General features: G+C 40.0%; 1 protein-coding gene across 1 annotated transcript; it reads left to right on the top strand.

The window, feature by feature from the left end:
- Positions 1–288: 288 nt before the first annotated feature.
- STAR (steroidogenic acute regulatory protein) lies at positions 289–23,608 on the top strand. Its single transcript, XM_077469973.1, has 7 exons — positions 289–587; positions 8,878–8,991; positions 9,142–9,269; positions 10,895–11,053; positions 16,605–16,789; positions 18,175–18,268; positions 19,109–23,608. Exons 1-7 carry the CDS (start codon positions 524–526, stop codon positions 19,217–19,219), a joined length of 855 nt encoding a protein of 284 aa, XP_077326099.1. The 5' UTR covers positions 289–523; the 3' UTR covers positions 19,220–23,608.
- The last annotated feature ends 501 nt before the right edge of the window (positions 23,609–24,109 follow it).

Here is a 24,109-nt window from a genome sequence, read left to right as displayed (position 1 = left end):
AGTCCCTTATGATGAGACAAGAAGAACTTTCCCCACTTTAAAGGACATTTTGTAATATTTTGCACAGTTATAGTACAGTATTTTATGAATTGCCTTAGCTAGGGTTAATGTCATAGAGGCTGTTGCTTCATCATTGCCTTGATGTGTTGTATCAGGTCTTAATCATCAGCTGACATGTTTGTGTAGCTCTTGTCCTTGCTCCTACTGGCCTCCAGTAAATGATGTTATGTCCTTATCTGTGTCATTACAGCATGCCATCCTTCACACTGGAGCATTTAAAAGGAATTACGGAGCATGCCCATCAGTTCAGATCACATCGACCAAGAGCTCAGATAATCATCCTGTCACTGGTCCTACACACCTAGACCAACAGGAGACTGCCCATACAGTGTGAGCTTAGAGATACCGACCATCTACATAGAGCCTGGAAATACCGCCTAACTACCAACACCAAATACCTAACCGGTGATCACCAGCTCACACTACCTTCCTCTACTGGGTATTTATTTCATTCATTGAAGACATGCTACCTGCTACATTCAAGCTGTGTGCTGGGATATCATACCGACATCTACGCAACATGACAGGTGATGTATTGCCATAAAACTCAGTCAACTAACCTGCAAGATGGACTAGCCAACTAATCTGCCATTGTGTGGTTTCAAAATTATATTTTATTATTTTTGGTAAAAAAAAAATTCAATTCTGTTAATGTTAAAAAGATTTCCTTTTAGACCTATTTTACAAACTATTGATGTACAGTAAAACCTTGGATTGAGACTAACTTGATTTAAGAGCATTTTGTAGGACAAGCAAACATTTTTTCATACATTTTGACTTGATCTACAAGCGATGTCTTGATATACAAGTAGTGTCACATCACAACTGAGTATAAAAGAGAAGAGAGGTGCCTCTAAGTGTAGCAATATGGTTACATTTAATGAAGGTACAACAATTAGCAACTCACATGGTTGATGATTAAAAGAGGCACATCTAAGTGTGCAGGCATCTGGGGTAAAGTTGTCCACATAGACCATCCTCCTCATTGCCATCAACGTCATCCCTTCCATTCTGCGATCCACGAGCGGGTCAAGCCTCGCTTTCAGTTCTCTCTACTGCAGGGTAGTCTTCCCGGTCACGATTGCAGACTGACAGCAGTGAGAGCCAGTGGTATGGGGAGATGGTCTACATGGACAACTTTACCCCAGATGCCTGCATACTTAGATGTGCCTCTTTTAATAATCAACCAGGTGAGTTTCTAAATGTTGTACCTTCATTAAATGTAACTATATTGCTACACAAGCGCCTCTCTTCTCTTTTATACTCTGTAATTCCTGCTGGATTTTGTTTCTAATCCCCTTGTGGAGGCTTCCATTTGTGGATGGACATTTTATGGTTACACAACCTATCACACTGCTATGATCTTTTTATACGGACTATAAACTGAAGGACTTATGAATAGATGGTTGTGAAACGAATCATCTGTTTCCATTATTTCTTATGGGGAAATTTGCTTTGATATAAGAGTGCTTTGGATTAAAAGCATGTTTCCTGAACTAATTATGCTCGAAATCCAAAAGGTATTACTGTAGTTGTATTGTTCTATTGTGTTTAGAACCATGACTGAATATAGAGCGTTTATTGCTTTGTTTATTGCATTAGAGTAACAAGTCCTTTGTGTAACATGGTAATGTAAAAAAATAAAAAAAATGTTGGGAACTTTTTTTTTTACCGAATTTAGAGATAGCATAGCAGGTCCTAAGGAGGAAAATACTCAGATGCTGAACCTCTCGCTACCATAAGCGGTCCAAAGTTTGATCTTTTTTTCATATAGCCAACTGATCAAAAAAACAAAACAAAGGGATCCCCCCATCCTTCCTGCTGTACCATTGTATTCTGACCGCAGGATTGGCTGCATTGCTGATCAAATGAAAAATTTCCAACATTTCCATTTGAGAGAAGCTTATCATTATATCAACTTCTCTCTAGCAGGAAGAGCCATTGATGGATCGAGATTCATATGGTCCCTGCTGAACCGGCTGAATTTCAATCCATCTATGGCCAGCTTTACTCTATCTGGGCTTAGTTAAATAAATATTTTGTAGGAGGTTCATTTAACGTTTATACAGACCCCCAACAATGAACTTTTTATTTGCTCTTTAAGGGTTTTAACACCTATTTGATAAATGGTATATCTGTTTGATAAGTGAAAAAAAAATCCTGTTGATCCTGGAAGCTTCCTGTGCTTTCTGCCTGCACTATGCAGAGGAAAGAGGGCGTTCTGTAGTCCTGTCCTAGAGTGAAAACTCTGCTGCTCTACAGATACAATAGGGAGTGAATGTTGTCACCCTAGGGTGGGAAGTGTGTTATTGGCAAGGTCACTAGGTGAAAATAACAGATGAAGCATAAAAAAGAAAATAAATGCAGCCACCACATCTAAGGACTGGTAAGCTGCAACACATTTTTGTTATTGGGTTTATACATGCTTTAATTGGCAAGTGCCTTATCAAAAAGTTAGACTTTCAGCATTTTTTACCTTATAGAGTGGGTACCATAATGGGTCTTACTTAAAACATTCCGTCGTTTTGAGTAGAAGTCTATCAGCATGGTACAACTTGCCTTGAAAATCTTTGCCAACTCTTCCTTGCAAATGTGCTACACATTTGTCAGATTGTGAGGCCATCTCCTGTGCACAGCCATCTTCAGGTCATTTCACAGGTTTTCAATTTGATTCAGGTCTGGGCTCTGGCTGGGCCATTCCAAAACTTTGATCTTCTTCTGGTGAAGCCATTCCTTTGTTGATTTGGATGTATGCTGCAGGGAGAGACACACAGGGGATCGGTTCTTGTAATTGCCCCCCCCCCCCCCATGCCTCATAGATCACCTTCCCTGTCCAGGATTCGATTCCCCCTGCTGCCCACAAATAATGATTTTTTTTTTTCAATTCCTTATTTCAATAAGTCATACGTGATACAGAAACCTCCACAATGTTGACCATACAGTGGATCATTTCCACATATAAGGCCACAGTGGGCTTCAAGGACTATGAAGTATCCGTATCCCGCACAGTTTTTTACAGTTAACACCGTTTTTTTAAAAAGATTGAGAGCAGGTATGACCCAAAGGGCCAAGCAGCAAAGGAGAGTAATAGCAAAAGTAACAAAAAAGAGGGGGGAAGAAAGAGAGGGGAGGGGAGGGCAACCACAAACCAGCACCTTCAAACCACATCCTGGGAGCCTTTCCATTAGTCCCAGCTTCCAGGGGAGTTAAGTCACCAACTCTGTATGCTGATCAGAATAAATAAACTTGTGCCAATAAAACCACTTCTTTAGAAATTTCTCCTGGAGGCCCCTATCCGTGGCCACCAGGTCCTCCATTGGTTTTGGCTACTTTTTTCAACCAGATGGCTACCACTGGAGGCTGTGTCTGCTTCCAACACAGTGGGATGAAGGTCTTCACTGCTGTGAGCAGGAGAGGCAAGATGGATTTCCTATAGATCTTGCTTGGAATCTCGTGGTGGTGAAGGAGGAAGAACGTGGGGGTCCAGGGCAATTTGTGTTTTTTTAAATGAAAATATAATTTTAATATTAATTTGGGGGGGCCTGTCAGATAGGCTGTATGGGCTCCATGATTTCTAACAGCAGCCCTGGCCAGGCTTGTATGTTTTTCTTAGTAAGAAAAGGCTTCAGTCCTGCCACTCTACCCTACAGACCAGATATATGAAGAATATGGGAATATCTGTAATACTTTATAATAACTTAAAATAAAATTAGAATTGATAATAAAGAATATGGGAGATTGCTGGCACATGTGATTCACAACAAGTACTTGCCAGAAATTCCTGCATCTCCTTTAAAGCGGTAGTAAACTCAGTTTTTTTTATCTTGTGCCTACAGGTAAGCCTATAATAAGGTAATACCTTATAATAAGGTAATAGGTATACCTATAATAAGGCTTTCCTGTAGGTACAGTGAATATCTTCTAAGCGTGCACCAGCGTATGCTCACTGCGCTCTCAATGGACACCATCCATTGAGAGAGCTGTGCTGCGCAGATGTGCGGGAGTGACGTTATCACGGCTCCGCCATACAAATGGCCGGAGCCCACGAACCTGCAAGGAAGACCGAGTGAAAATGGAATCCCTGTCAGCAGTGACAGCATGCCGCTGGGTGGATCCATTTTTAGGCAAGTCTCTCATAATATGCTAGTAAGCAGTGCATACTAACACTTAATGACATGAGCCTGCAGGGGGTCAGTTTTGTTTTTACCAAGGTTTACTACCACTTTAATGTTGCTGTAGGACACTTGGTAGCCACCCAGGGCAGTTTTCTTTTGGAGCAGCATCCAGTTCTTGGTAATGTCACTGTTGTGCAATATTTTCTCCACTCGTTGATGACTGTCTTCACTGTGTCTTATGGCATATCTAACGCCTTTGAAATTTTTTGCACCTTCTCCTGACTGATACTTTTCAACAATGAGATGCCTTTGATGCTTTTGTTCATGGCTTTTGCTGTAGGAGGCAACTCCTACTAGAACAGCGGAACTTGGGCTTAATCAGAGTCACTTTCATTGATTGCAGGTGTGTACTACTATTTGGCATCAATTTGAATGTGATTGGTTGATTCTGAACATGGCCACATCCCTAACCACTTGCCGCCCGCCATATAGCAAAATGACGGTGGCAAAGTGGTTGTAATATCCTGACCAGACGTCATATGACGTGATCAGGATATCAAGCCCGCTGTGTGCCCCCGGGGGCCCGCATCGCGGCGATCGTTGTTGCGGTGTGTCAGTCTGACACCCTGCAACTACGATCTCGGTAAAGAGTCTCCGACGGAGACTCTTTACCATGTGATCAGCCGTGTCCAATCACGGCTGATCACAGTGTAAATAGGAAGAGCCGGTGATCGGCTTTTCCTCACTCGCGTCTGTCAGACGTGAGTAGAGGAGAGCCGATTGGCTGCTCCTCTGACAGGGGGGGGTCTGTGCTGATCGATTATCAGCACAGCCCCCCGAGGATGCCCACACTGGACCACCAGGGATGCCACCAGACCACCAGGAGATGCCCAGCACCAGGTATGCCCCCTAGACCACCAGGGATGCCAGCCAGTGCCCATAATGGATGCCAATCAGTGCCCACAATGGGCAGTACTGATTGGCATGCATTATTGTTTGGCACTGATTGGCATCCATCCCTACAAAACTTTAAATTACAATGCCGCCTATCAGTGCCCATCCATGCCGCCTATCAGTGCCCATCCTAGCCGCCTATCAGTGCCCATCCATGCCCATCTGTGCCGCCTATCCATGTCCATCTGTGCCGCCTATCCATGCCCATCCGTGCCGCCTATCCATGCCCATCCGTTCCGCCTATCCATGCCCATCCGTGCTACCTATCCATGCCAATCCATGCCACTTATCCATGACAATCCGTGCCACCTATCAGTGCCTATTTGTGCCACCTATCAGTGTCTGTGTCGCATATCAGTGCCACCTATCAGTGCTGTTATTATCGCTGTCATTATCGCTGTTTTCTAGCTGGTCTAAAACCACTTTTGACGTAAAAGGACACTTTTTGGTTGCCATGGATATTCTCAAGTTTCCAGGCAGAATAATCAGTATATATAATATAAAAGTGCATGCAGGGCACTGGACAAAGCATTTGGGAAAAAATGGAGGTGAAATGATTTCATACAGTAATGTAATCTGTAAGATTACAGTGTACTGTATGTTTTATGAATTTTGTACTTTTTGAATTTGCCGCTGGGCTCCACCCCGTGCATCGCAACGCTCGCAGGGATCGGAGTCCGGCACACAGAGGCATTGGGGCGGAGGACATGGCCTGCAGACACAGTGGGGGAACATTGCAGGATCCTGGGGACAAGGTAAGTAACCTGCACCAGGATCCTGAGATGCAATCCCGAGTGTGGCTTCGGGGGTTACCGCTATTGGTACTGAAATTTAACCCCAAACCACACTCAGGAATACTGCCAGGGAGGTTAAAGGGATTTATTCTCACTTCCTGTCGTGCTGACAATGGTTCCACCAGACTGGAATTGAGGGGAACTCTGCAACAATCAAACATGCAGAAATAGAAGTGAAAAAAAGCTGGGCAAACACTTTCAAATGTTTTGGGCTTTTTTGTGCTATCTATTAACCAGTTGCCGACCGCCACATGGCGATATACGTCGGAACAATGGCAGCAGTGGGCAAATGGGTGTACCTGTACGTCACCTTCAAGAGCCGAGGAACTTGATGTCCTCCAGTCTCCCTGCGATCGTGTCACAGAGCCTCAGAATGGGGAAGTGCCTATGTAAACAAGGCATTTCCCCGTTCTGGCTTGTGTCATGACAGAGAGTCATCACTGCTCTCGGTCATCGAGAGCAGTGATCGCTGTCACGTGACTTGAAGCCTATCCATTCCACAGTTAGAATCACTCCCTAGGACACATTTAACCCCTTCATTGCCCCCTAGTGGTTAACCCCTTCACTGCCATTTACACAGTAATCAATGCATTTTATAGCACTGATCGCTGTATAAATGACAATGGTCGCAAAATAGTGTCAAAATTGTCCGATGTGTCCACCATAATGTCGCAGTCCCGATAAAAATCGCAGATCACCGCCATTGCTAATAAAAAAATAAGAATAATAAAAATGTCATAAAACTATCCCCTATTTTGTAGTAGCTATAACTTTTGCGCAAACTAATCAATATGCGGTTATTGCGATTTTACCAAAAATATGTAGAATACGAATCTGCCTAAATTGAAGAAAAAAATAATTTATTAATATTTTTGGGGGATATTAATTATAGCAAAAAGTAAAAAATAATGCGTTTTTTTTCAAAATTGTTGCTTTTTTTTGTTTAAAAGCGCAAGTGCCGAATCGCAAAAAGTGCTCTGGTCAGGAAGGGGGTAAAATCTTCCAGGGCTAAAGCGGTTAAAGAGCAACATTTATAGATAATGTTAAACTTCCATTTAAATAAAATACTTAATAGCCACAGAAGATATAATTCCACTTTGTGTGCCATGTAGCAGTAGCAGTGACATCATCCCTGCATTGTACATAACCTGTGCAGAGAACAGAGGGAGGGACCCAGCAGGCTCCACCCATTACATAAGGAGGCGGAGACAAGGTATTCCTTGAGAGTAGGCACTGCTGTGTCACACATTTCACAGAGCCTGCCTTCTGAGCTACAGAGGTTCTGAGAGGAGGAGGAGTCAGTACAGGAATCCCTGCTTGTAAGCAACAAGGTACCATGGGAAATGTAGTCCTTAGAAACTGAAAGTAAACAGCAGATGTTGCTACCAATTTTGCAAATAATGTAATACCAAGGTTCTCAAAGGCATTTAGTGCACATAGCATGAATTGATATCCTTTGTGGCTATCAATGAATATTTATAAATGAAAGTTTATGTGCCGAGGCTGTAGGTTTTTTCAGTATGCAGCTCTCCCCGCAGCTGCTCTCCTGGGTCTCGGTCTTCTAATTTGCTGAGAGACAGCAGCGGGAACCATTGGCTCCCGCCGCTCTCAATCAGAGCCAGGGGAAGAGCCATGCTCCAAGCTTGGCTTGGGAGCGGACATGCACGAGTGCCCCCATAGCAAGCTGGGAGAAGAAGAGGAACCAGGAGCACTGGTGGGGAACCCAAGAAGAGGAGGATCAGGGCTGCTATGTGCAAAACCATTACACAGAGTAACACAAGTAGCTATAACCTTGTGAGCTGCCACACTGCTATAGTGCTACACTGCCAAAGTCAAAAACTTTAAATATAAAATTAAAATGTAATGAAATAATAAAATAATAAATAAAAATAATAATATAGAAAATAAAATAAAAATAAACAGCTGCCAGCACTACCCACATTTCCCAAATGTGACAATACAAACTGGTATGTGTGACGCTAAAAATAAATGAAATAAATAAAATAATAAATAAAATATAAATAAGATGAATATTAAACTAATAACTACATGCATATATCCTATAATGTGAAAAAGTCACATATTGTTTTTTACATGTGTGATATATTAGGAGAGGAAACAGTGGATTGTGATTAGGAGGAAGGAGTGACCATTGTAGCAGCATTTAAGCCATAACTAGCCACTACATGAAAAGGGAACCATAGGAGGATCTTCCCAAGCTGATAATATTATTTATCTCAGGTTTTTCTAAAAAGGTGAGGGTACACCTGGTGGGTAGTGTGTGCACATAACATGAAGAAATCACCATCTCGGTTTATGTTTGGACTGTTGAAATATTAAGGATTCTTGTGTAATACACAGAGCATGTGCACTTTCCCTATATATATTATTTGGACATTGCATGAACATATTACCATCACGTTCTATGTTTATGTTTTAATGGACTTTTTAGATTGAGAATTTGTGTGCATCACACGGAGCACGTGCACTTTAATTAAATTTTATGGTTGACTTTTTCTCATTATAGGATATATGCATGTCGTTATTAGTTTAATATTAATTTAATTTATATTTTATTAATTTCATTTATTTTTAGCGCCGCACATTTGGTATACCATTACACAGCATAGGTTAGTGTAAGGGGTTTATCATTAAAAAAATAAAATAAAATACCTTTAATATCACTTTGAGTTTTTACTACAGTATAATCAACAAGGACCTGGCTTGCTGTCTGGCAATGTATAACAAGATTGGATGAAAAGATTTACAAATCCTTTTACAGATTAAACAGCTCTCATATATGCATTGCAGCTGTGTATTTAGCTGTTTGCCTGGAGTGCAGCAATAATTAAATACAAATGTGTATTCCTGCAGGTGTATTTCGATTTGGCAGATTAGATTCAGTAATATTGTTTATAACCCATTAATGTATGCTTGCTGTATTCATTTGGTAGGTCTACGGAGGACAGCCGCTGTAGCTCTCTCACATGAACTGGAGAAACTTGCTCTGGTTGGACCTGGGCCCAGTCAATGGATAAACCAAGTTCGAAGAAGGAGTTCCTTACTCAGTAAGTCCATCAATCTCTCTTATGTCTGCCATCATTCATGGCTGAACAGAAAGTATTCTTGTGTTTGAGTTGGAATCACCTTTTATTGAGTGCCCATTCATCAACATCAGCAATGTTGTTTATGAATTTATGAATATTTATTTCCATCAGGTTCGAGGCTTGAAGAAAAAGTCTTTAACGAAGCAGAGATATCCTACATCAAACAGGGACAGGAGGCATTAAAGAAGTCAATGAGCATCCTTGGAGAGCAGGATGGATGGAAAGTAGAGATTGTGGCGGTAAGCCAAGTTTTATATTTTTTGATCAGCTTACAGTCGGACAATATATAAATTACACAATTAAGCTTAAACAGTAAAATTGCATATGCACTATAGGCTGCCCATACAAGTACTAACAGAATATTTTGTAAATATCTATCTATCCTGCCAGTGGAACCATAGGATAGGTACTTTCTTTGAGAGGGTCACACCCTTGCTGTCGTAGCTGCTTAACTGTTGGTACTCTTGATAGCCCCGTAAGTGTATAGCCATACCCAGCTCCATCCACAGCCCCATAGATTGACAACTACCGGAGCCTAGTTAAATGATAAAAAATCCCAGTCTTGCACCCCCCTCCCCTTCCTACAGCACTGATAGCAGGATCTAAAATTTTCCGACAACAAAATCCAATCGTTTAAATTCCGATCGTGTGTAGGCAATTTCGACGGACAAAGTGCCACCCATACTCAGAATAAATTACGAGATGAAAGCTATTGGCTACTGGCCTGTTTATAGTCCCGTCGTACATGTTCTACGTCACCGCGTTCAGAACGTTCGGATTTTCCGACAACTTTGTGTGACCATGTGTAAGCTAGACAAGTTTTGTCATCGGAAAGTCCGACCGTGTGTACAGGGCATTAGAGTAAAATAATGAGATGCTTTACATGGACTTTAAAGGCTAACTTCCCCTTTTGCACCATGATACATTACACTCGTATTTAGGGTGCAAATGGATCTCTTCCACAGCTGTGTCATTTATTCACAGAGATCAGATGAACTTGTGGTTCTCAATGGAACACAAGTGTGGTAAACAGTGCACTTGTAGTTCATTGATGTTTCCTCCAGCTCTCCAACTGAAAGTCCATATTTTTTGTTTAATTAAAATCACAAAATTAAAAAAGGGACACACTATTGGGAAGGGATGTATGAAAAGTGTGTCAGTTGAGCATAAAATTAATACAGAAGTATGCCAGAGATTCTGACTCACTTTGTTTATTTCACATGGAGTCTGCAGCCTATCTATATAGATGTGCGTCACACAGACTTTAGCAAGCACTGTGTGAGTAGGAGGGAAATTCTCTACATTAAAGGACACCCGTCGGTAAAGTTTCATGTAAGCAGTCATTGCTGACCTACATCTTAAAATTCACCTTGCTAGACTTTCTTGCCGATTTACAGGATCCAACACTGGGGGTCACTGACTTGACTTTACTCTGACCAAATTTGATTCTTACTTGCTCCTGGTCAGTGATTAAAATACTGACGCCAGAGCCAAAGTTAGCTGTCAATCAGGCAGCTGGGTGGATCTCAACAATATGGTCAGGATCCTTCCAGAGCCTGGAGTGGTTTTATGATATCAGCTGACAGCGGGCTATAGCCCGATACCAGCTAATTCTGTGTCACAGGAGAGAAAAAGTTAATGCTGTGACCCACAAGAGAAGTTTGGCCAGAAAAGTCTGGTTTGTAAGCCAGACTGCTGCATCAAGGTACCTTTGCAAGTGTCTAAACTATGTAGACATACATCTGCCAATAAATACTGACACTTATTTCTGGAAAAAGTACACAGTGTTCTGTCTGAGAAAGCCTTTATCAAACTAATCTTTGTATTTACTTCAACCAACTAAATGTTTATTATCCTTTTAAAGGAAAATGGAGATAAAGTATTAAGTAAGGTCTTGCCAGACATCGGAAAGGTCTTTAAGCTTGAGGCGGTTGTGGAAAAGCCTCTGGATAGAGTTTATGGAGAACTGGTGGACAACATGGAAAGCATGGGAGAGTGGAATCCCAATGTCAAAGAAATCAAGGTAGGATAAATACCTGATGTTTTTCCTGGTGAGGTCTAATTCTGAATAGTTTTCTTATTGTAAAATGTATTTTGTGCTTCATGTTTAGTGGCCATTTACTATGTCCAGACTTGCCTAAATGCTCAAGGCACCCATTACACTCTAATATATCTTACATTTATTGTAGCTTTGGTGGGCTTTTGTTGTAAGGCACTAGAACATGAAACTACTGGGACTTGTGCGAATTTGACAAAACTTGGTATGTGAATCATGGTCATCTTTTAAACCAAAAAATATGTGACTGTGGCTTTGGGATTTTTTATTTTTTTTTGGGCACTGCTAGTATGAAATGGCTTTGATTGGAAACCAGCTGCTCTTCTACATGTCACGGAGCACCAGTGGCCATTTGTAGGCCCCATGTATCAAAACTAACAACTTTTAGTATGGCCAATAAGATCACAGCTTTGGCTTATAGCGCTCATCCTGCCTACAGACTGTGTTCCAATTGTATTTTATAACCTCACATGAGTTAAGTCTGTGTGATGTCACAGAAATAGATAGTCAGACAGTCATGGTACTACTTTTATGTTCATAACATTACCTCCACTTTGCTGTTAACAGTTGAGCAGTGTGCCCAAATATGACCATGCAGTTCTAATGGAACCAGAAAAGGGGTCACGCCAATGGGCAATCTGAGTTTGTTATTTAAACACAAATGCATGCATTTGATGGCAAAGAAGTATTTACCAAGGAAAGGCTACATTTGGCCTGCTTTGCCAGCACCTTAAAAAGATATGCTGTGTTCAAAGAAATTAGTGCATAGCAGGTCAAACGTAGCCTCCGACCTGCCATTTGTTCTGCTCAATTAAAATCAGTGGGATTGGTGTGAGACTCCAAAATATCATGATTAAAAAATACTGACCTAAGGATAAGTAAATGTCTGAAAGAAGAATATTTGCTATTATAAATCCACATTGCAACTACCTTAATTTAAATTATTTCGATATAACCAAATCACTTTATACTTGAAGGACAAACTTAACAAGGACTAACCAACCCCTATTGTCATTCTTTGAGAGCTATTGTAAAACCAGATACAAAGGCCGTAGCTCTATTGTAGGGGTATTGAATAAAAAATCACGGGGGTCCGGTTGGAAAAAATTTCTTCCAGAGGGAGGTCTGAATGTCATATTGGTGCTACGACTCCACATGATATCCTCCACTCCACAGCCTTCCATCACAGCGACCCCCCACCACCACCACCACACATGCACAAACTTTTATGACCCACACATATCATACTTTGTGCTTTTTTGATTTTATTCAACTTTATTAAAAATGTCAAAATACATTTCATTCATTTTTATGCACCACAGCTCAGTTGCGGTGCATAGAAACAGTATGCATTTTGCACCACACTGCTCAGGAGCGCTGTTGCAGTGTGAACAGGACACATAGAAAACAATTATTTTCTACTGCCCTTGCAGAGGCCTGTGTTTTGCTAGTGCAGAAATCACAGACCCTTTTATATCAGTGTCTTCTGCCCCCCCCCTTCCCATCACATCACAGACCCCCTTTTACATCAGTGTCCTCAGCCCCCACCCCCCTTATGTCACATCCCCCCATTACAGACTGACCCATCACAGACTGACCCCCCCATCACAGACTGATCTGATCCATCAGTCCCCCATCACAGACTGACCTGACCCATCGCAGACCCCCTGCCCATCACAGACTGACCCATCACAGACCCTCCCATCACATTCTGACCCCCCCATCACAAACTTGTCCTGACCCATCACAGACTGACCCACCAAATCACAGACCCCCCAATCACAGACTGAGCCCCCATCACAGTCCTCTCTTGATATCAAACCCCTGTCCTTTACATCACAGCACTCCCCCCTCCCCACAGAACCCTACCTTACTCACACAAGACATGAAGCGTGGCCACTCTGGACAATGGGCAGGACTTTTGTGAATGATTTATTGCTGGGACCTCCCCGCTGCCTAGCAACCACTTCTTAATGTAAAAAGTCTCACCCTTTGTCCAGAGTGGCCTCGCTTCATGTTTTTTGTGAATAAGACAGCCAGTGTAGGGTGCAGTGATATTAGAGAAGGCATGGACCTTCCACGCTGTGTATATAGCTGCATCGTCAGGCAGTCAGGAGGGCGAGCTGGCGACAGGGAGAGGACACACAGGAAACTACTTGTCAAGGCTGCGGTCCAGAGCAGAATGCCCACTGGGGCCGGAACCGAACCATGGTCCGCCATTTAGTGATGCCTGCTCTATTGTATATAGCTATCTGACTGACCCCGCACACAAGCTTCCCTACATAGAACACTGGGAAAAAGACCTCAACATTTCTTGGGAACTCCCAGAATGGTATGGCACAATCAAACTTTCTAAGATTTTGATTAACACATGCTTCGTGGAATCTCACTTCAAGATGCCATTGATATGGTATATGGTTTCCTCAAGGATTGCCAAGATAAATTCACAAGCCTCCTCCCTGTGTTTTAGACACTGTGGTCAGGAAATCACCATGTTCATTTTTATCCGTTCAGTTACAGACGTAAATCTTGTTAGAACACCATTGCTATCTGTCAGAAATTGGATAACTGTCGAAACACACCACATGCCTAATTTCATACATGATTTTGCCCGCTAGGATAGCCATTGCACATTGTTGGAACTAATCAATAGTAATGTTTGACTATATCAAACAAAAATTAAACGGATCATGATTAATGATAAGATGACCTACAATCTCTAGAACAACCAGGCTAAATTCAATAAAACCAACCCTGGATACAATACTTGTCTAGAGATACCTGAGGTCTGGGATGACATTGCCTTGACTGCCCTCAACTTTGACTCCTCCCCCCCTCCACCTTTTCCTCTTTTTTTTCTGGTTCAATTTCTGTATTGACCAGATTTTAAGAACCCTAGTTATATGGTTCGTGACCACGTGATGAAGCCTAAACACATTACACATTGCTGGTCTTTTATGATGGTTCACTTTCAGTCTCACCCGGAGGGGAAACCCAGTCTGTTTGTGAATACTTAATATCATTTGTATGTATACATAGGTCTCTTTGATACAACTAATGTCCTTACATCATGTAGGGTTATCCATCATCATCGGTCATATTGATGTGCAATTTGATCCTGTTTGTTTCACATCTTAATATGTTCTCTTTATGTGTCTTATTAACAGTATTGGAATTATTTACATACCTGTCATGGTTTTGCACTTTCTGTACTATGACAAGAAAACCAAATAAACAGATTGAACAAAAAATTAAAAAAAATTTAAATTTTCCATATTGCACAGTCTATTTAACAATAAAATATAGTGTGGCAGTTTTAATTTTTTTTTTTTTAACTCTGTCCTGGCCTTAATGCCTTGCCTTTATGAAAACCCACTAATCTGAAAAAAACTTAGCAGTAAGGAACCAAATACGATAGGATGCAAGTCATCGAACAGGCATGAAATTGGCCATGGTTTGAAACATCAAGGGCAAATATAGTAGCCAGCCACATCATGATTTTAGATCTGAGAAAGAGACATAGAATTCAAATGTCAGAATTCAGAAAGACATATTGAAAACAAAGACCCATGAAAAGTAGGATGGGTTGGGAGCCATATGTACTCTAGTTAGTTCTAGGTAAGGTGCTTCCCAGTTAACCCTCAAGTTACTATTGCCCATCCAGCCCCATCCACCACTGCAGTGACCTACTTCCGAATAAAGAAATCCCATCACAGCTATCTAAGCCATTTCCACTTTATTCTTCCCTAGAAAAGTGCCTTCACTAATCATATCAAGAACTATATAAGTATTAATAGATTTTTAGGTCAGGTAGATGTTAGATGTTTCCCTATCCATTCAATGCATGAGCCTTATATTGCAGTATTTTCAGAACCACTGCAGCCCTCTCTCAAAAATACTCATTCCCAAGGGAATTCCTGTCTCTGTTGGGAATACATAGTTTTAGGACTGGGAGATATTTATTCAAAAAACAAGGCAGTGAGATGCCAAATCATACGTGTGAGTCACCCAACATGAAGTAGTGGCATATTGGTTGGGCACCTTCTTCTCTTTCCACCATAAAAAGAGAATGATTTGACAGTTGGAGTTTGCAAACAAGTAGGAAAGACGTGTGTATTACAATAAGCACTTCTTATGGTTGGGGTCACTTCCTATCTTCCCTATAGGGAAGCACCAGACGGCATCAGGTTGTCCAAATGGCACATAACTGGCCTATGCATAACCACCCTCAAAACAGTTATTTGTTATAATGAGGCTCTTATCCTAATAATGCCAATTCCAACATACTGAAAATTATTGCAGCCTCCTGCTAGTTTTTTTTGGAGGAAGAAGTCTGATATCCCGCATTTCCTTGAGCCTTTATCACAATGGCCTTGGCATCTGCTTTATTTTCTACAGAAGAACATTCTTAGAGTCTGATGGACTCTAATCTCAGTCATTAATATGTTTACAATGGTTCAGCCTTTTTAACAGTCAGCGGGTAAATGTGTGCGGTTTGTATAAAGTGACAACTTGCTGGGACAAATATTGGCACTTACAGAATTTTTTTACAGCTCTAAGATTATAGAGTGGTGTTGGCTATTATGTAGTTCTCTAGATAAAATTATAACTTACGAGTCTTTCTCCAATTTGTGGTTGAAATAATATGCTATTACTTAAAGCATCACAACTACAGTGCTCAAAGCTACCTTGGTTTAATACTTGAGTTAGAACCCTGCTCTGGTCACAAGAGCCGAAATATAAATGGAACCCTTCAACCCTGGTTACAGATAAGAGATTTGCACCTTACACTCAAGGGTACCTCTGCACTGTACATACATTTATAGGAATGGAGAGCAGATGGATGACCTCACCAAAGTGCTGTTCACTTCTGACATTGTCCCTCACAAAATGGGGATTCATATTCCAAGGAAGAAATCAGCGGTCATATCTTAGCTATTAGGTGACTCATAATTTCAGAGGGAGAAGTTTATTGAGCTGGGCACATGGAGTATACTTAACAGTAGGACAGACTTGTTGAAAATGTAACTGAGGTGATGATTTTTGCTTGGAGTTCTGCTTTAAATAAAGCCTGTAATGAGGGAAATATGAAGGCTTCCACAGCTTACCTACTTCTGAAAATGCTAGTTACCTGGCTCTGGTTTCAAGCATTTTTGAGCCACTGACCCAGTGGAAGCTGCACCCAAAGTTAGAGAACAGTCAGAACTCCTAGTATGCAAACCTGTTCCTGGTCAGTGACTCAAACCACTGAAGAAATTAAATAAGCACGACAGACAAAAAAAATAGCATTTTTCAAAAGAAGAATTTTAGAAATGGTAGATTACATATTTCCTCAATAGTTCTATAGTAAATATAGTGATGATCTGTGCTCACAGTTACAGGTATAAACAAAATTAAGTTTTTATTGAAGATAAAAAAAAGATTATATTTTATCTGAAAATTCTGCTATTTATCCCCTCAAGATAAAAATCATGATTAGTAGGATTGCTGTTTTAAAACACTTTTGTTCTCTTTGCAGATTCTTCAAAGGATTGGTAACGATACCGTGATAACACACGAGAAAGCAGCAGAGACTGCGGGGAATATTGTTGGACCTCGGGATTTTGTAAGTGTTCGGTGCAACAAGAGGAGAGGCTCCACCTGCATATTGGCCGGCATGTCAACAAGGTTTGGAGGAATGCCAGAACAGAAAGGCTACATCAGGTAATTTGTACTTGCATTTAATAAAATAGCCTAATTGCAATTCATTTTTGTCAGTTCTGATAAAGTATAAAAATAGATTTTTAATAAATTTACACAACACAGGAAGGTTAGGTATAAATATTAGTAAGTAAAGGAAGGTGGAATTATTTGGGTAGGGGAGAGAGAGAGACAGCGTGACTACTCTGGTGTAGCAAGTTCCATATCATTTATTCCAAACAAGTTCAAATATATATACTCACAAGAGTGGATGAATTATATATTTTAAATTTTTTGGAATAAATTATATGGAACTAACTACACCAGGGTGGTCGCACTCTCTCCCCCCTACCCGATTTTGTTTTCATACAGGTGAAGTCCCTCCTCTTTGCCGATAGCGGCACTCCTGGTCTGTTAGTATCCTTTATTCTATTTACAGGGTTACCAGCTCCTAAGCCCCCTTTGTTTGTTTTTGTTTATTGTACATTGTTTTAATATAGTTTCTGCACTATTGCAGTGTCATTTCCCTCACATTCATCAGTGAGTGGGTGAGCACTGTCATCCAAGCGCCATTCCTGGTGTAAGGTATTACGGTTTTCATTCTTGAGCATTTGCAGGGTTGAATTATTGCCCATGCTATCTGCTACTATAATACAAACCAGTGGTCCTTGGCGCTGAAATCTTGGCACTCATAAATCTTGTATAGGTGAAATCCTTTGGGACACTTTGATCTGTTTTTCTTTTGTTTTTGTATTTATTCTAATAGCGCTGTCTCATGTCGTAAAGTATAAAACAGGACTGCTATTACCCTCAATACCCTAAGCCCCCTTACGCACAGGGCCATCTTGCTACAGTGCATTCTTCCTGGGGCTTTACCTATTAATATTTTTTTTCCTGAATTTTACTAAGAAAAACTGTACTGTCCTATTGCCCTTAATACCCTATGGCCACTTGCGCACAGGGCTGTCTAGCTACAGTGCATCCCTCGTGGGGTTTTACTGCACCTACTAGGGACAGATGCAGCTTCCAAGTCTATGGCAGGCTGTGGCTGAACACAGACTGGTACTTGCGTTTAGGGCCCTGCGCATTCAGGGAGGAATGCCCAAAAGAGAAATCTGCAATTTGTAGGAAACACAAAGCAACCAATCATCAAATATTTCACGGATTTAAAATAATTGTGTATTATGCTACACTTTTCCCCTTTAGGGTTTAATGCATGGCAAAGAATAATGAAGAATAGTAACCTGAACCATAGAAACCAATCAAGCTAGTCTTTATCTGTGTGGCTGAGTTATGTATATTTCTTTTTGTAATGAGAAAACTCCACACACACTGATAATATGCAGCATATCAGACTCCTGAGACAAGGAGTAAAGTATCTAACTTGTGTATAATGTGTTTGATTCCAGGGCAGAGAACGGGCCTACATGTATGGTTCTACATCCGGTACTTGAAGATCCATCAAAGACTAAACTAACTTGGCTTCTCAGTATTGACCTAAAGGTGAGTGCTAGATGGTTCATAACAACAGGCATCTATTTTCTGTGAACAATACAAAAAATTCCCAGCACTTAATCATGCTAGCCAGCAAAGACAACTCAATTAGAAAAACAACAACTATAAAAGCAAACATTTGCAAATATGTATAATACAGTAAACAACATAAAATACTCCACACTGTCAATGCACTTTAAAGCGTGATACTATATAAACCTATAGGAGCACCTAAACTGGGCTAAATACAAAATAAACAGACAAAGCTTAGCCCCATCTATTTTTAAGGTACAGCAACAAAAACAACCAGATTTGCTGCCTGCACCATTAAATGTGGCTACTCAATCAACATTTAACTGGCATAGTGGAACAATACGTTGATAGGAACAACTTAATATGAAGACTTCGGAGCACTTAAACCTACTAGACAAAGATAATTAGTAGAAATTAAATTAGGCAAAGAGAACCCAACAGTTTTTAACTTATTTTTTTTTAATAAGTTCGGTTTTAACTTATAAATAAAATACAGGGTTCTCACGAACACATTTTTTTGCCACAGTATTGTATAGGAACAGCTACTGTTTACAGGTCACTTGACCTTCATCCTTCAACATACATTAAAGTTAGAATTTTCATTAAAGAAATGAAGGGGCCATAAGGGTTTGATGGGTAACTGACAGGTTGAATAAAATAGGGAAATGAGACAAAAGTGATTTTAATGAAAATAAGATATGCTTTTGCAGATAGGGACTACTTGGCACCCATAACGCACTTTACATGCCTCAAATTTATCATGTTGGTCTTGTTTGGAATTCTAACTCCACCTCATTTTTAATTTCTTTCTCCTAGGGGTGGTTACCCAAGTCTATCATCAACCAGGTTCTCTCCCAGACACAAGTGGATTTTGCCAAACATCTTCGGAGTCGAGTGGCCATGTCCTCCAATGTGTCTCTCTGCTAACCCAGAACCCTTCATCGACTTATGACAATTATCATCATCCATTTATCTGTCATTTTAAGACTCCTTCCAGATTGGAAGTGTAAGGTGCTGTTAAACTTTTGTAGACTACTTAGGACAACAGCTATGATCACCATCAGCTATAAGTTATGGGTATTTCCGTAAGCAAACTCTTCTGCTTTTAAATAATTATTATGCCAAGTCCAGAGGTTATGCCCTAATGATTATAAAAAGTTATATTGTAGTTTTTACAAATTACTGTTCTTATACCTGCCTTATTGAACATCTTTTCAACCCACACTACCAGAAGCAAACAACTGTTTTGCTTCACGGTCTAGAAATAGTACTTGATATACTTGTTACAAATTATGGCAATTAAAAAGTACTACAAAAAGCTCAACATAAATAAATAGTGAAAAAGTCATTAAATTTGACTCAAGGTCCGAGGTTAATGGGCCTCAATCTCCTAAAGTACAGCCATTTTTTTTGTTTGTTTTGGAAGAGTTAGAACCTCTGTCAGTCTTTTAATGCTATCTCTTCAACTCTGGGTAGATTTACCCTATATTTGTCCTTGTGATCATTGTCACTCAGACAGAAAGTAATAAGTAAGAAATCCAAAATTTTACAGTTGTCACCAAAAAAGGAGATAAGTAGAAATCTTCCAATAAGGATACACATTCTGGTGATAACTGTCTAAGAGGGGCATATCTGTAGAGATGAGATGCAACAAGACATGAAGGGAAATCTCCCCAACGAGACACGGCATACAATAAACTGACAGCTACTACTGTAGCTAAAGCAATAAAAATAAAAATAAATAAAAAACACATACACTTAAAATAGAACAAATGTGTAAATTTTTTATTGTAACCAAGGACATAGCTGCTAGTGAAGAGATATTCCACATTTATGATCATATTTCCAGGTAATACTGGCCCAAAATTAATTCATGTGTTCAGGTTATTTACCCTATTATTAAAATGTGTATTGTGAAAACACATACATATTAATAGCACATGGGAAAATATACTAAAGCATACAATAAATCTGTCTTTATTTCTGATTTCCTTTTTTTTACATACCTCACCCCCCCCCCCCCAAAAAAAAGGGGCAAGTGGGACCCATTTCCTAAATTCACCAATACACCCCCCCCCATATCTGACAAGCTAGGGCACTCTTGGTTATAACCACACACATTTCTCTTAGCCTTCGCCCCTAAAAAATTAAAAAGTACAACATACATAACTTACCCCTGTACAACCTGCAATTTATATTTAAAATTGACCTTCCTACCCTTACATGTACAAATGTACCAGATCCTATATAAGAGGCATGACAGACACCAAGGATCAGTTTCATGAATCATTTTGTCACTGGTGATCATGTGAGACCACAGAAACCATATACAGTGCCACATGCAAGGACGCTCCCCAAAGTTACACTTTTTTTAAATATTATTTTGTTATAATAAGTTAAACCAATATTTAATTCAGTGGGGGGGGGGGGGGAGTGGAGTCACTTATTACCCTGCAAGGCCAGATGTATTCAAAAGAGAATCACTGAGAAAAGAAATGCATGCCATTGGCTACGCTACACTGCAAGTCCCTTCAGTGAGGAGGAATACTAGCATTGGGAAATGTTTTCATATTTTTCATAAATGTTTAAGTTGGTGCATATTTATTTTAAAGACCTTTTTAGCTTTTAACATTTTTTTTTCAAAACCTAATTTATTCCTGAATGTTAGTAAGAAAAGCTGTACTATCAATTTCAATCAGATCACCTTAGAACAGACGCGTTCCAAGTTCCCACAGACTCTTTAGGAAACCACAAGTTTCCCTTGTGTTACTTAAACAGAAGTACATACCTGCAGAAAGGTATTCTCTAAGCTACTTAACATCTAATGATTTACAATAGCTGAGCCCAAAAAAACAAAAAATTAGATTTCTGATATTCCTAACATTATTCCAGATACGAATACTGCACTGTCCTTACTTCCGAACTCTATTTATACTATTTATTTAAATTCCCATATTATTATATTTTATTTAATATTTATGATCAAGCTGTGTAATTTATTTTTGTATTTAATGTTAAAGACGAGCAGATGTTTTGTTGTTTAATAGTAATTACAGTTGTGCTCATAACCTTACATACCCTGGCAGAATTTATGATTTCTTGGCCATTTTTCTGAGAATATAAATAACACAAAAAACATTTCTTTCACTCACGGTTAGCGTTTGGCTGAAGCCATTTATTATCACTCAACTGTGTTTACTCTTCTTAAATCATAATGACAACAGAAACTCGCCAAATTACCCTGATCAAAAGTTTAAATACCCTGGTGATTTTGGCACAAAGGGGTTTGGATGGTTATTAAAGGTAACCATCCACACCCGTGATCTGTTTGCTTGTAATTAGTGTGTGCATAAAAGGTCAACGAGTTTCTGGACTCCTGACAGACCCTTGCATCTTTCATCCAGTGCTGCACTAACGTTTCTGGATTCTGAGTCATGGGGAAAGAAAAAGAACTGTCAAAGGATCTGCGGAAAAAGGTAATTGAGCTGTATAAAACAGGAAAGAGAGATATAAAAAGATATCCAAGGAATTGAGATTGCCAATCAGCAGTGTTCAAACTCTAATAAAAAAGTGGAAAATTAGGGGTTCTGTTGAAACCAAAACCATGGTCAAGTAGACCAACTAAAATTTCAGCCACAACTGCCAGGAAAATTGTTCGGGATGCAAAGAAAAAGCCACAAATAACTTCAGGTGAAATACAGAAAAAACATGTGGTCTGACTGTTTTTTTTTTTTTAAATATTTTTTATTGAAAGGCTGAGACATTACAAATATCCATATACCGGGATGGCAAAACAAACATACAGGGAGAATATTTTCAGTGGTCTGACTGTTTTAAGATGCACAATAAGGAGGCACTTGAAGAAAGATGGGCTGCATGGTCGAGTTACCGGAAGGAAGCCATTACTACACAAATGCCACAAAGTATCCCACTTACAATACACCGAACAGCACAGAGATAAGTCTCAAACCTTCTGGCACAAAGTCATTTGGAGTGATGAGACCAAAATTTTGCTTTTTGGCCACAACCATAAACGCTACATTTGGAGAGGAGACAACAAGGCCCATGATGAATGGTACGGAGGTGGATTGTTGATGTTTTGGGGACTGTGTAAGCTACAAAGGCCCAGGAAATTTTGGTCAAAATTGTTGGCTAGATGAATGCAGTATGTTATCAGAAAATACTGGAGGAACATTTGCATTCATCAGCCATTCCAACATGACAATGATTCAGAACACAAGGCCAAGTTGACTTGTCATTGGCTACAGCAGAATAAAGTGAAGGTTCTGGAGTGGCCATCTCAGTCTCCTGACCTCAATATCATTGAGCCACTCTGGGAAGATCTCAAAACGTGCAGTTCATGCAAGACAGCCCAAAAATATACAGGAATGGGAGGCTTTTTGCCAAGAGGAATGGGCAGATTTACCATCTGAGAAGATAAAAAGAGTCTCATCCAAAAATACCACAAAAGACTTCAAGCTGTAATTGATGTTAAAGGGGGCAATACACGGTATTAAGAACTGGGGTATGTAAACTTTTGATCAGGGTCATTTGGGTAGTTTCTGTTGTCATTATGATTTAAAAAAAAGAGTAAACACAGTTGATTGATAATAAATGTATTCAGTCAAACACTAACCATGAGTGAAAGAAAAGTTTTTGTGTTATCATTCATATTCTCTAAAAAATGGCCAAGAAATCATAAATTCTGCCAGGGTATGTTAACTTATGAGAACAACTGTATATTGGGGAACGTCCTTGCATGGAGATTGCAGTCAGTATATGCAGCACAAAACTATAATTTAAGATTTCACGACACCAGTGTATTTAGACACTAGATCAGGACACAGTTAGGGCCCAATCTAACCCACCCACTCTTGTATAATATAGGCAACAACCCCTTTAAAGCCCTACCGTTGTCAACAAAAAAAAAAAAAGTCTACAGAATTTATGAGGTATGTGAATGTATTGTGTGAAGAATTTGCCTTAATTTTCAGCAAAATATTCCATTAAAATTAGAAACATGTGGTCATAAGCTCTTTAATGCCTGCCATCTTTGTGGGCAGGACCTACATGTCTAAAAATGTAGTTTCCCAGTACCAGAATTAAAGACAAGATAGTTCATATCCTCCACATGGACCAGCTGAAAGTATAATGACTTCTAAAAGCATAAATATTTCAAAGTAAAAGTATGCCTTTATGTTAGCATTAAATCTACAGTTATCTACTATCATCATACTGTATGTGGCTATTTAGAACAAGTTTTTAGGTGTGCCTTCATACCCCTGTCCTGTCTTCTAATAAAAATTTATAAACTCACCTGGATCTCCTTTTTATTGAAACTAGCAAAATGTGTGACCGTTGGTTACATAGTTGGTAAGATTGCATAAAGACCCCAGTCTATTCACTTCAACTTGAGTGTGTGTGTGTATCACTACCATTTTCAAGATTCCTGTACATTGCGTTTGCCTAAAAAGGTTTTTGAATTTATCTACATTCCCTGCTCAAGCAGATCCTTTCTGAGGACAACATACTCAAGATGTGGCTAAACCAGAGTTATGTAAAGTGGAAAAGTCAGACCCCTTTCACATAGAGGGCATTTTTGCAGGCACTGTAGCGTTAGAAATAGCACCTGCAATCCACCCTTAAACTTCTGCTACATTGTTTCCAGTGTGAAGGCCTGAGGGCTTTCACACTGGAGCAGTGCGCTGGCAGGACGTCAGGAAAAGTCCTGCCAGCAGCTTCTTTGGAGCGGTGAAGGAGCGGTGTGTTTACCGCTCCTCCACCGCTGCTCCCCATTGAAATCAATGGGGCAGCGCT

The sequence above is a fragment of the Lithobates pipiens genome, unplaced genomic scaffold, assembly GCF_037356315.1.
Source record: "Lithobates pipiens isolate NorthernLeopardFrog02 unplaced genomic scaffold, aLitPip1_a1.2 Scaffold_8, whole genome shotgun sequence".
Lineage (NCBI taxonomy): Eukaryota > Metazoa > Chordata > Amphibia > Anura > Ranidae > Lithobates > Lithobates pipiens.
Note: the sequence above shows the minus strand (reverse complement) of the source record. Positions and strands in the feature narration are given on the sequence as shown.

Bases quoted from the DNA above. Each gene is read 5' to 3' on its own strand.
- STAR (XM_077469973.1), top strand. From the start codon at position 524: ATGCTACCTGCTACATTCAAGCTGTGTGCTGGGATATCATACCGACAT. The intron at 16,790-18,174 runs GTAATTTGTACT...GTTTGATTCCAG, and splicing joins GAACAGAAAGGCTACATCAG to GGCAGAGAACGGGCCTACAT. The intron at 18,269-19,108 runs GTGAGTGCTAGA...TCTTTCTCCTAG, and splicing joins TTCTCAGTATTGACCTAAAG to GGGTGGTTACCCAAGTCTAT.